At 41.1% G+C, this 14,158-nt stretch overlaps 1 protein-coding gene across 1 annotated transcript; it reads right to left on the reverse strand.

Moving 5' to 3' along the window:
- Positions 1-3,034: 3,034 nt before the first annotated feature.
- Positions 3,035-8,118, reverse strand: LOC106599786 (piRNA biogenesis protein EXD1). Its single transcript, XM_014191121.3, has 8 exons — positions 7,827-8,118; positions 6,844-6,921; positions 6,633-6,706; positions 6,343-6,429; positions 6,095-6,199; positions 5,923-6,003; positions 5,718-5,771; positions 3,035-4,446 (listed from the first exon to the last, which is right to left on the reverse strand). The coding sequence occupies exons 4-8, from the start codon at positions 6,427-6,429 to the stop codon at positions 4,162-4,164; spliced, it is 612 nt and encodes a 203-aa protein (XP_014046596.1). The 5' UTR covers positions 6,633-6,706; positions 6,844-6,921; positions 7,827-8,118; the 3' UTR covers positions 3,035-4,161.
- Positions 8,119-14,158: the final 6,040 nt, after the last annotated feature.

The raw sequence follows: 14,158 nt of genomic DNA on the forward strand, positions 1-14,158 counted from the left end.
AAAAAGAAATCAGCCAAGACCTCAGAAAAAAATTGTAGACCTCCACAAGTCTGGTTCATCCTTGGGAGCAGTTTCCAAATGCCTGAAGGTACCACGTTCTGTACAAACAATAGTATGCAAGTATAAACACCATGGGACCACGCAGCCATCATACCGCTCAAGAAGGAGACGCGTTCTGTCTCCTAGAGATGAACGTACTTTGGTGCAAAAAGTGCAAATCAATCCCAGAACAACAGCAAAGGACCTTGTGAAGATGCTGGAGGAAACAGGTACAAAAGTACTTATATCCACAGTAAAACGAGTCCTGTATCGACATAACCTGAAAAGCCGCTCAGCAAGGATGAAGCCATTGCTCCAAACCCGCCATAAAAAAGACAGACTACGGTTTGCAGCTGCACATGGGGACAAAGATTGTACTTTTTGGAGAAATGTCCTCTGGTCTGATGAAACAAAAATGGAACTGTTTGGCCATAATGACCATCGTTATGTTTGGAGGAAAAAGGGGGAGGCTTGCAGCCGAAGAACACAATCCCAACCATGAAGCACGGGGGTGGCAGCATCATGTTTTGGGGGTGCTTTGCTGCAAGAGGGACTGGTGAACTTCACAAAATAGATGGCATTGGAGTGGCCATCACAAAGCCCTGACCTCAGTCCTATTGAAAATGTGTGGGAAGAACTGAAACAGTGTGTGTGAGCAAGGAGGCCTACAAACCTGACTCAGTTACACCAGCTCTGTCAGGAGGAATGGGCCAAAATTCACCCAACCTACTGTGGGAAACTTGTAGAAGGCTACCCAAAATGTTTGACCCAAGTTAAACAATTTAAAGGCAATGCTACCATATACTAATTGAGTGTATGTAAACTTCTGACCCACTGGGAATGTGATGAAAGAAAGAAATTCTGAAATAAATCATTCTCTCTACTATTATTCTGACATTTCACATTCTTAAAATAAATTGGTGATCCTAACTGACCTAAGACAGGGAATGTTTACTAGGATTAAATGTCAGGAATTGTGAAAAACTGACTTTAAATGTATTTGGCTAAAGGTGTATGTAAACTTCCGACTTCAACTGTATGTAATCAATTCATATTCTATTATGATTAGCTGTTTTGAAGGTTGTGTATGGAGTTTATAGTTTGGATAAAGCATACAGTAACTGTATGAAGGAGTTCATTGTGTGGTTGTTTATTTAACTGTGGAAGGAATTGTTTGTTCTGACCCACATTTAGACACGTTGAGCAAACAGTAGACCTCCACTCCACGTTCCTCCGGAGAAGAGGCACAACATTGAAACAACAATTTCTTGTAACCAATAAACACAGCGGGTATTTCTAAAGTTTATGTTTATGTCTGTGTCCTACCTTCTCAACCTGACACTAAAAGTAACCATACACATCCTGCTGCGATGTTCAAGGTGTAGTCATCTCCCCTCAAAAGCAAAGTGACTGTCTGAAGTTAGGGGCCAGGGGGGAGGAGGTAGGAAGCCATGACTACCGTGTGACAAGCGCCCTGTTCCTTCCTCCCAGGCCTGAGAAACAGGAAGCGGAGCTCATAATGCATTATTGTGACGGAGAGGAAATGCAGTGTCCTCTAAAATAAGGTCCCTCTCTACCTGTCAATGACAGGTCCCTGCCCTCTATAGCCCTGTGGCAGACCTCTCCCCTACTGCACCGCTTTCTGTCTTCACGTCAGCAAGAAACAGAGACTGGGGAGAGCATGTCCATTACTGTAACAATATAGCCTACAGAACAACTAGAACCAGAGTGTTTAGTCATACCCTGCAAATCTACATCCCCATCATCATGTATTATAGAAAATGATGGATAAACAATGGGAATGTTGACTGTTTTATGACCAAAGGCAATGACAGACTGGCAATTTCAGGAACAGGAAGAGTATGGCACACAATGGACTGGGCCATGTGATTTCTGCCAACCAAATACAGTACACTTTATATATACTGACTGACTGACAAAACCCAACAGGGAAGAGAGCCTCGAGAAACCCTTAGTGCACCCTCCTGCATTTACAGCCTCTGTCAGTGTTTCAATACTAAATTCATTGGATTTGTATTTTCAGTCGCATCACTTGAAACAAGACAGTTGTGATAGTGTATATTCTGTATGATGTCTAAGAAGACTAAGTATTCTGTATACAGTTTATTGCATGCTGGCAGCACTTTCTCACTAAGGAAAATTGTAGTTGGTGAATAAAGATGATTCTGATATCTAAAATAAGATCTAAAGGCCGAGGAGGTGAAGAGTATGAGAAGGATCCAGGATCTATCCATCCAGTCCCTAGCAGAAGCTGAGGAGAAGTGGTTGCTAAGAGAGATGGGTCTTTGTGCTCTGCTCCCTCCTAGTTAATTAAAAGCCTACTTTATCTGTTTCATGCTTTCAATGAGGGGTCCTGGCACAGGCCCAAGCTGCTATATCTAGATAGCCATGGCAATAAGATGTGATTAATGTGGGCCCCATTTGTACCGCGCACCCTGCTGCTGTTTGAACACATTGTTTTGTCTTAATATCCTGTTTTGTTCCCGAACCGTACCTCCGAAAATTAATTCAAAGAGGCTGTTTGTGGAACATCTGTGTAATATCCGCATTGCAGGATCCTTATTCAGGAAACCGATAGTAGATTGATAAGACAAGGCTTTGTTTGCTGTGTAAAACATGGCAGGTGTTGGGTACTTGTGATCATCACCATCTGAACTTCTTGAGTGATTAGTGCTGCAGACAGGCAATATCAATTTAATAATGTCAACGTCCTGCATTCATTCCGTGCCAACTCTAATGGTTTTCCAGTCATCTGTAATCAAAGGAACCTTCCATAAACAATGTTTTTCCTCAATTAACAGCAAATCCATCAATGCTTTCCTTAGCTTTCAGCCTCAATTAATAGCAGCCAAGAAGCCAAGTTTTTAGGCAATTAATCATCATAAGCTAAATGCATTTAGCTTTTGGGTGTTATGTTCTAACATGTCCCAACACAACCTCCCATTGGACTTTTGAGGAGAAAAAAAATATGTGATTAACACCATAAAAATGAGTTTTATTTCCACAATTAACTGATGAGGTTTCCTTTGAAGAAACATGTAGAATGATAATTCTGCCAGTGCTGCATATATGGTCTTCCTAGATGGCTGGTATGCATTGATGGGTGTAGTACCACTGCATGTAGTCATATCAAAGGAATTAGTTCGACATTATTGGGCTGTAACCCAGCAGAATATCACTGTACGCTGAGGACCCTATTACCAAGTGAAATGACTGCACTTAACATATTCAGAATGTACCATTACTCACGCAAATCAGGCCAGAAAGAGAGAAACACAGAATCACAATAAGCATAGTACTGAACTGGTGGTTCATTTAAATTTGTAACAAGTGTGAACAGCAATTTGAATAAACAAAAAAAATGTACTCAAATGAGGTGAACTAGACGCCATGATACAGAATTATCAAAATATCACTCATCCAATTTTAATTTGATGTGAATCTACTGTCATTTTTCCATTTGAAATAGAAAACCATTTAACTGAAACACTACTGTTTCCCCCCAAACATTGATGCAATTTATATTGCAAACAAAATTGACAATTTACTGCCATCTAGTGGTCTTTGTAGAATAAACAATTACAAAAGTAATTTTCAACCAACCCTTCACAATCATAGGTGGTCCTCTTAAGTCTTTCTAAAGGAAATTAAGGAGAGACTGAGGGGAGAGGTGAGACCTTGGGGTTACTGGATGAAGAGGCCTCTCTCTGCCCCAGGGATGTTTTCAAGCATGGCAGGAGAAAGGGAAGCCTGCTGGGGCACAGCTCACTGTACTGGGCTGAGTCTTGGGCCTGGGGGGACAGGCACCTCCACCCTCCCCACTGGGGCCTGGGTCTTTAGGACCCTGGGGTTCTCCTTGGGGACCTGGGCTGCTGGTATCGGGAAAACCAGGCCTCTTCCCAAGGAGAGGAAGGCAGGGAGGGTTGGTGGTGCTGGATCTTTCATCAGAGACCTCCCTCTGCCTGCCATTGTGTCCATCACTATCTCCATGAGTCCTGGTTCTCCTGATCCTGATAGAGCTGCTGGCTGACGACTCCAGATGGCTGTTTCCTGGAGCTCTGCTAGACCTCTGGGGTCAGGGCACTGGGCATAGCATGGAGGTCAGATGCCCACGGGTATTGCTGGGACAGGGGGTCTCTGCTCTGCAGGGGCCTGCAGCCCTGGTACTGGTCCTGGGACTACAGGCTCTTCTGCTGTGGGGACAGGGGGGTCAGGTTGTCTTTGGGTGGCTGTGTTCTGGCCCTGCCCATCCTGTGATGGGGGTAGGGGTCTAGGGTTGGAGCGCTCCAGCAGGCCCTGCTCAGTGACAGGGTAACGGTCGATGGCCCACTCCTGCCGCATGTGCTTCAACTCCCGCAGCTCCCTAGGCAGCTCCAGAACACTGCTCTGTAGACAGATACACAAAGCAGCACATAAGCATCTATATCATCTCAACACACTGGGACATGTATATCTCAGATAATAACTGTCATTGAGATCTATTCATTTTTATGTCACTAACTCTACTATTACAATGTTTTCCATCAACATTGCCATTTGTCATGTGTACAGTAATGAGTCAGTGAGTCTGGATGTTTGAGGATGTAAGTCCTTTATTTATCTGGGCGGTTGTGTGTTGGGTCATGTGTGTGTAGCTCATTGACTTGGTTGCTGCTAAGGTAGGAGTCCACCAGGCCTGTGTAGTCAGCCAGCCTCAGAGGCTGCAGATGTTTCACCGACAGGGCCATGACCTTCAGCAGGGACGCAGGGCAGGGACGCATGTACCATACCTCTTTGTCCTCCTACAGGTATAGTACAGACTAGAGGTCGATCGATTATGATTTTTCAACGCCGATACCGATACCGATGATTGGAGGACCAAAAAGGCCGATACCGATTAATCGGCCAATTTCTATATATTTGTAATAATGACAATTACAACAATACTGAATGAACACTTATTTTAACTTAATATAATACATCAATAAAATCAATTTAGTCTCAAATAAATAATGAAACATGTTCAATTTGGTTTAAATAATGCAAAAACAAAGTGTTGGAGAAGAAATAGTGCAATATGTGCCATGTAAAAAAGCTAACGTTTAAATTCTTGCTCAGAATATGAGAACATATGAAAGCTGGTGGTTCCTTTTAACATGAGTCTTCAATATTCCCAGGTAAGAAGTTTTAGGTTGTAGTTATTATAGGACTATTTCTCTCTATACCATTTGTATTTCATATACCTTTGACTATTGGATGTTCTAATAGGTACTTTAGTATTGCCAGCCTAATCTCGGGAGTTGATAGGCTTGAAGTCATAAACAGCGCAATGCTTGAAGCACAGCGAAGAGCTGCTGGCAAATGCAGGAAAGTGCTGTTTGAATGAATGCTTACGAGCCTGCTGCTGCCTACCACCGCTTAGTCAGACTGCTCTATCAAATCATAGAATAATTATAATATAATAACACAACACACAGAAATACGAGCCTTAGGTCATTAATATGGTCGAATCCGGAAACTATCATTTCGAAAACAAAACGTTTATTCTTTCAGTGAAATACGGAACCGTTACGTATTTTATCTAACGGCTGGCATCCCTAAGTCTAAATATTGCTGTTAGAGAGTCGTGATGAGGGCATCTTCCGATGTAGGCTCACCACCTCCTGTAGAGTACTGACCCTGTCTGGCAGGAAGCCACCTGTCTCTGTATAGAAGCACATGATATCTGCCACCTATAGAGAAATAACCCAAACACATCACAGTGATAAGGCTGGGAGGGTAACACTCGGTCTATGCCTACAGGGCAGTAAGAATACATTCATAGAACAACAACAAAGCTTCGGCTGCACACTCTAGGATCATACATTTTCTACAATACAGTACCTGCGTGTCAAAGACGTTGCTGAGATTTACTCCAAACTGAGCCCTCAGACATCCGGCAATCCTCTGGCAGCTATAGGTGACCTGAATAAGATAAATACACAGACAGAGGTGAAATTACATAAGGTAGAAGTCAAATGTATTAATATAATAATCTCCTGTCTACATTAGTCACCTTTACTAGGTGGTTATTTTCCAGGATCATGGACAGGCTGTTATTGAAGGCCCGGGCTTCAAGCATCAGGATGTCAAAGAGGTACACCTTGTTCTTAGTGGCAATCTACAAAGGAGATTAGATATAGTTCAGCAGTTCAAAGTTCCATTCATGACAAGTAATAGATAATGTGAAATAGAAAATGATGAACATATTCATATCCAAAAGCCTAGGAAGGATTAATTAGAGCTCTGTCTCTTTTTCCTCACCTGCAGCCAACAGACTCTCTCGTGCTGGAACGCCCCAACCCCGTCTGCTCCTATCTCGATCACCTGCTGCTTCCAGATGTGCATCATCTAGGTGGAGAGAGCATGACCAAGCAAGGTACTAGAGATCATTCCCCACAGGACAAAGGGCACACACCTCCTTAGACTCATTACAGCTTCATTTTCTTCAGAGATGTTATCCACGTCTGTGTGCTAATAGGCTATGTACAGTGAAGCGTACGCACAGGGGGCGAAGTGAAATTAAACAGTAATTGTGAGGGTTAGGTACTCACAGCAGGACCAAGCTTCTCACGGAGCTCATCAATGACCACAATGTTGACATGGCTCTCCTCAATTTCATTATCATCTGAGGAAGGGAGACATCTATTTGTTGAGCTACATCGATCATATAGCTAGCTACCTAATGAAAAAACGAATGATGCAAACCTTTGGCTTCAGTTAGCTAAATGTGTACAATAGAGTATAAAACATGAGGTTACTAACTCAGTAGGAGATTCTTCCTGTATGGCTGAAACTCTGCCACAGTCAGGTGACCTTCAGGTCTGTGGTCACTAGAGTTATCTGTGCCACAAATCAAATACAGTGTCAGTTTCTTGCATTATTACATGCAATACTAATAAGACATTTATTTCAATGTGAGCAAAGTCAAATAAAAAAAGTAAAGATACCTTAATAAAAAATTACTCAAGTAACACATGCGTTGTTAGTTCTATATTAGACGCAGACCAGGGTTCAAATACATGTGTATTTTATTCTTTGTTATTTAAATACATACTTTCTGTGTATTTCAGTTTTTTTTTCAAATAATATGTCCGGAATCAACTACTTCTGTTGTAAATATTTGAAAGTATTTTTAAATAATTTCCTATAAAAAGCCTACTATTTAAAAAATATTCCAAATACAATATTTTAAATACCAAACAGACCTGGGTTCAAATGCATGGGAGTGTTGAGTATTTTCATATACAGTGCATGTCAATACCATCCAAGTGTATTTCCAAATACATTCCAACATCCAACTACTTGTGTTTTAAAATAAAATAAATATCCAAATACTTAGGCTACTTCCCAATGTCTTTGAAAGCAATTACCGAAACCGAAAATGGGTTTATTTCTCTCCCTCATGAGGTGGGAGGATAATACAAGTTCACAAAAGTAACAGATAAAGGTAGACCTACCAATTAGTGTTTTTTTACTGATTTTAGTATGAAGTGATTAAAACTCAAATTCTGTTACCAAATCTGTAAATTAAAATCAGTAATGGAAATATGCAAAGGAAGATATTGCGTATTTCATTAATTATAATCCACATAATAATTCACATTTCCTGTTGCTGCAGGATTATTTAACTGCTGTAGCAAACTGGCTCAAATGAATATCCTGTTTTCTTCATGTTGCTGTCCTCTGGTGGTCAAAGCAAGTGTGAAAACAGTCTAGACAACCCCTCCCTCTCTTTCTCTCCTTACCCACTGAGCACTGACCAACACCGGATGTCCATGGAAGTTGAAAAGTAGTTGAAATTTGGTCAGTCCGCCCTGGCCTTGATTTCAACGTCCACAAACTTTGTTTTTATGGTCCAGTCTGGAACGGACCAAATCTGGACCAATCATAGACGTCTATGTTTCACAAGTTTGGACAGCACAGTAGAGCACTGTACAGTAAAGTAAAACAATGTTTTTAGTAGACTATAGTTCAGTACAGTGCACTCCTGTACTGTACAGTAGAGTAGACTAGAGTTCAGTACAGTACAGTAGAGCACACTAGCCACTACCTGTGGCTCAGTTGGTAGAGCATGGTGTTTGCAATGCCAGGGTTGTGGGTTCGATTCCCACGGGGGGCCAGTACAGAGAAAAAAAAAAAAATGTATGAAATGTATGCATTCAATACTGTAAGTCGCTCTGGATAAGAGCGTCTGCTAAATGACTAAAATGTAAAAATGTAAATGAGTACAGTATAATAAACTGTATTGTACTGTACTGTACTATTCTGTACTGAACTGAACTATACGCGACTCTACTGTTCTGTGCTTTGCTGTAGTGTACTGTACTCTACTGAGCTCTACTGTGCTGTACTTTCATCTCCAAACGTGTAAAACATTAACCTAACGTAACAGGCGTAAAAGAAACGCATTAAACTAGTCCTTGACGAGAAAAAAAAACGGTCAGGGGAGGTTCTCTTCAGCACTGTTCAACCAATCCAATAAATGTGGAGAAGGAGTTAAGATGGAGTGTCGCCTTGTTAATCTCCAAAAACGGAAATTGTGTCACAGGCTCTCTTTCCATTTCCCCTGAAAAGCGGAACATCCGGTTGTTGGGGACTCAGCAGAGCATAGACGTCTACTATTGGTTCAGATTTGGTCCAACCAAATTTGGACATGTTTGGGGGCAAAGCTCATTAAAATAATAGCCAGTGTGTAACTACACACTACTTTCTTTGCACAGTAGGCAAGAATTTCCTTTCTTTTTCGGCATCAGGCCTGCCTTATTCTCACTTGTCTTTAGTAGGCCAAATTACACATTCTGGTAGCATCTGACTCCAGAGTGATCTTTTCATGCAATTTGTAGTCTATGACATTTAAGATTTAGATATGATCATTTTTCACAAAATAGTTGAGATGTAGTGACCTAACTTTTTCAAAGTCACTTTAGTTAAGTAAACTCTATTTTTCTTAAGTGTAGTTTTAGCGTAACTTAAAGGGTCAAAATTCAGAGACACTTAGGGATGCAAGGACTGGCGATCCATGAAACTGACCATGCATGAAATCCATGAGGCTTTTTGAGGCTTTATAGTGTTTGTTTACATTTACTTTGTTTAAAAACATTGGAGTAAAACAAATCACAATAAAATGAATAAATGGGTACATTTCATACATTTATAAGTCCAAAAATGAATGTACGAACTGGGCATTTCCATGTAAAAGACCCCAGGAGCATTAACATGAAGTTCAAATTAGTCCATCGAATTCGGTGTCAAATGAAAGCTTTATTTCTATATTTTGGAGAAATTAAGGCATATATAAATGTTTCTACCATTTTCCATCCAAAAAAATAAATAAGCAAAGGCTTTGGTTTCTGGTTAAACAGATGGAAAGACACCTTAGAAAAACATCTAGCATAAAAAATCTTAAAAGGTATTAGAGATACACAGAATATTGTGGAAGTAAAGACCCCTGACAACTAATATCAACATGTATATTTAGTTTAACAGTTTATTTATCTCCTGTCTTGACGTGTGATTAGTCCTAACATACACTACATGATCAAAAGTATGTGGACTCCTGTACGTCGAACTTCTCATTCCAAAATCTTGGGCATTAATATGAAGTTGGTCCCCCCTTTGGTGCTATAACAGCCTCCACTCTTTTGGGAAGGCTTTCCACTAGATGTTGGAACATTGCTGCGGGGACTTGCTTCCATTCAGCCACAAGAGTATTAGTGAGGTCAGGCACTGATGTTGGGCGATTAGGCCTGGCTTGCAGTCGGCGTTCCAATTCATCCCAAAGGTGTTCGATGGGGTTGAGGTGTAGGCCAGTCAAGGTGTAGGCTCTGTGTAGGCCAGTCAAGTTCTTCCACACCAATGTCGACAACCATTTATGTATGGACCTCGCTTTGTGCACGGGGGCATTGTCATGCTGAAACCGGAAAGGGTCTTCCCCAAATTGTTGCCACAAAGTTGGAAGCACAGAATTGTCTAGAATGTCATTGTATGCTGTATCGTTAAGATTTCCCTTCACTGGAACTAAGGGGCCTAGCCCAAACCATGAAAACACCCCGAGACCATTATTCCTCCTCCACCAAACTTTACAGTTGGCTCTATGCATTTGGGTAGGTAGTGTTCTCCTGGCATCCGCCAAACCCAGATTTCTCCATTGGACTGCCAGATGGTGAAGCGTGATTCATCACTCTAGAGAACGCGTTTCCACTGCTCCAGAGTCCAATGGCGGCGAGATTTACACTACACCAGCCGACGCTTGGCATTGCGCATTGTGATCTTAGTCTTGTGTGTGGCTGCTCGGCTATGGAAATCCATTTCATTGAGCTCCCGACGAACAGTTATTGTGCTGGCATTGCTTCTATTGCCCCCGTAGTGAGTGCAGGGGTGAAAATCTGATATCAACTTTGCAGGGGACAATTACATGAAATTTTCTCAAGAGCAATTCCTGAGGGCAGGGGCGGAAATCGCGGGGGGGACGGGGGGGACACGACCCCCCCATCCTGGGAAAAATATGATTTGTCCCCCCCAATATATCACTGAAACATAACTATGTAATTTAAATAATATTAATAATACGCAATGAAAGCAATTGTGCTGATTATAGACACTTAACAGCGCGTTTTTAAGTTTCAAAAGATTGCGACCCCCCCACCCTTTTCCTCACAATGGTTTGATCCACTGGCAAGGTAACAGAGGGGTCGTAGCCACTGTCTGAAAGGCACTCAATGAACGTAACTGACGTGAGGTTAATCCAGTCAATCGCGCACACACACTAGCTGAATATGCACAGCTAGCGCGCAAATATTAACTATTAAGCTAGCTAGTACCTATTCCATTTATGTGGCCTCGTCAAAGATGGAATCTTTGCTATGGTTAATTTATTCCGAGATCAGCATGCAGATGACGTAAGTTAGTGCTTCAAAGTCCCTGTGATAAGGTTAGCGATAAACTGATTTAACCCAGGTAGCAAAGATTATAGCAAACACCACTGAAACTGAATTGGTGCTCGCTAGCTTTGCAAATTCAGCTATTGTTGGAAGCCAGCCAATATGAAACAAACTATTAAAATTACAAAAGGTTGCAGCATATGTTATGTAAATGGTGAACTCATACAGCTATCAACTCTTGTCATTTTAATCCGTTTCACATTTGCTAGCTACCTTTTAGATCGAAGCCCAAATAGAATGATAAAAGATAAGATGATAGAAGCCCATCTCCTACTGTAAATAACCTACACACTGTGTGTGTGTGTAGCCAGCCAGCCAGGTAGAAAAATGGCAGAAAAATAAAAGACGGACATCAGAGTATTTTTCACTACACCAAAACGCAAAGTAAGAATCCTAGTAGCCTAATATCTCAAAGACTAGTTGATAAAATGTTCATAATAAAGAAATGAAATTCTAATGGAAATGTTTCACAATGATGTCATTAGGCAGAGCAGGCAACAGATTGCACACAGACAGCAGAGTTGGGGACAGATATGCAGGGACAGACTGGCATAGACAGGGAGTCTCAGGTAAGTTTGTTGAGTCTTTGTTTGGCAACATTATGAAAGGTTCTCCATTTTTTTTACTTGTAAAATAGGAACATAATTGGAAAATGCCATGGATACCCCCACTCAACTTAAACTGGTGACTGAACTAAGATTTGTTAAAGGCAATGGTATTGCTGTTGTGAATAGTTGTGTAGTTTTGGGTACCGGTAGTTAGGAGTACGGCAAACACCTTATTTCTTTGGTTCCTCAATATACATTTACCATATTACAATCTAGGCTATGTGTTACAGCACTACTTTTGGTGTCCCCCTCAGGAATTGCTCTTGAGAAAATGTCATGTAATTGTCCCCCCCAAAGTTGATATCAGATTTTCGCCCCTGCCTGAGGGGGACACCAAAAGTAGTGCTGTAACACATAGCCTACATTGTAATATGGTAAATGTATATTGAGGAACCAAAGAAATAAGGTGTTTGCCGTACTCCTAACTACCGGTACCCAAAACTACACAACTAATCACAACAGCAATACCATTGCCTTTAACAAATCTTAGTTCAGTCACCAGTTTAAGTTGAGAGTGGGGGTATCCATGACATTTTCCAATTATGTTCCTATTTTACAAGTCAAAAAAATTGAGAACCTTTCATAATGTTGCCAAACAAAGACTCAACAAACTTACCTGAGACTCCCTGTCTCTGCCAGTCTGTCCCTGCATATCTGTCCCCAACTCTGCTGTCTGTGTGCCATCTGTTGCCTGCTCTGCCTAATGACATCATTGTGAAACATTTCCATTAGAATTTCATTTCTTTCTTATGAACATTTTATCAACTAGTCTTTGAGATATTAGGCTACTAGGGTTCTTACTATGCGTTTTGGTGTATTGAAAAATACTCTGATGTTCGTCTTTTATTTTTCTGCCATTTTTCTACCTGGCTGGCTGGCTACACACACACACACACACAGTGGTTATTTACAGTAGGAGATGGGCTTCTATCATCTTCAATCATTCTATTTGGGCTTCGATCTAAAAGGTAGCTAGCAAATGTGAAACGGATTAAAATGACAAGAGTTGACAGCTTTATGAGTTCACCATTTACACAACATATGCTGCAACCTTTTGTAATTTTAATAGTATGTTTCATATTGGCTGGCTTCCAACAATAGCTGAATTTGCAAAGCTAGCGAGCACCAATTCAGTTTCAGTGGTGTTTGCTATAATCTTTTCTACCCGGGTTAAATAAAGGTGAAATAAAATAAATAAATAAAAGTTCCCTTGCGACAATTTAGCTTTTGCAACGAGACCATTAAATATATTTAAGACAATGGTAGAAGAGAGTGTAGTTCTGTTCAGTTTGGACTTCAGTTTATCGCTAACCTTATCACAGGGACTTTGAAGCACTAACTTACATCATCATCTTCATGCTGATCTTGGAATACATTGACGATAGCAAAGATTCCATCTTTGACGACGGCACATAAATGGAATAGGTACTAGCTAGCTTAATAGTTAATATTTGTGCGCTAGCTCTGCATATTCAGCTAGTGTGTGTGTGCGCGATTGACTGGATGAACCTCACGGCAGTTGCGTGCAAACTAAGGAACTGGCAGTGGATCAAACCATTGTGAGGCAAATGGCGGGGGGGTCGCAATCTTTTCAAACTTGAAAACGCGCTATTAAATGTCTATAATCAGCACAATTGCTTTCATTGCGTATTATAAATATTATTTAAATTACATAGTTATGTTTCAGTGATATATTGGGGGGGACAAATCATATTTTTCCCAGGATGGGGGGGTCGTGTCCCCCCCCGTCCCCCCCCGGGATTTCCGCCCCTGAGTGAGTGCTGCAACCGAGGACAGACAATTTTTCAGCACTATTTTTCAGCACTCAGCGGTCCCATTCTGTGAGCTTTTGTGGCCTACCACTTCGCGGCTGAGCCGTTGTTGCTCCTAGATGTTTCCACTTCACAATAACAACACTTACAGTTGACGGGCGAATCCATCACATACTTTTGTATATATAGTGTAGCTCTTAAGGGAATTCAACAGGCTCACAGAAACATCTTTATAGGGGTCTAAAGTCTACTGTGTAGTAGAGAGCTCTGACGGAGAGGAAGGCCCCACCTTTCCTTTTCTGCAGGCACAGCAATACAGCAATACATGGAGCTGTGGTCATGGTGGCAGTGTAATTCCAGGGAACCTGAAGACACTCGTCATGGTATGATTGGCATACAGCGTAGGGGCACTGTGAATTAACAAGCCAACTCTTATTAACAGACTGACACAAACCTATTGCTGCAATCCATTTAGTTATTTCACACTTAAATGTCATCAAATTGATTTAAAACGCTATCCATTTGTAGTCCTAATAATCTATGAAACAACACATTTTCTGATAGTTAATTGGTAATATCAGAAAATGGCAATTTAATCGTGACTCATGCTTTAATGTCAAATCACTATACAATGGCAATAGACTAATAAAGAAATAGGTCAGGCGGCCTACTCGTTCTACTCATTTGAGCTCGTATGTGCCCCTATACATAAATTACTGAGCAGTGACATTGGGCGCATCACCAAAATAACTTTTGT

This window comes from Salmo salar, chromosome 01 (genome assembly GCF_965601325.2).
Source record: "Salmo salar chromosome 01, fSalSal1, whole genome shotgun sequence".
NCBI classification, from domain to species: domain Eukaryota; kingdom Metazoa; phylum Chordata; class Actinopteri; order Salmoniformes; family Salmonidae; genus Salmo; species Salmo salar.

Coding starts and splice junctions, on each gene's coding strand:
- LOC106599786 (XM_014191121.3), bottom strand. CDS start 6,429: ATGATGCACATCTGGAAGCAGCAGGTGATCGAGATAGGAGCAGACGGG. Junction 6,200..6,342: donor AGAGAGTCTGTTGGCTGCAG/GTGAGGAAAAAG, acceptor TCTCCTTTGTAG/ATTGCCACTAAGAACAAGGT. Junction 6,004..6,094: donor AAAATAACCACCTAGTAAAG/GTGACTAATGTA, acceptor TATCTTATTCAG/GTCACCTATAGCTGCCAGAG.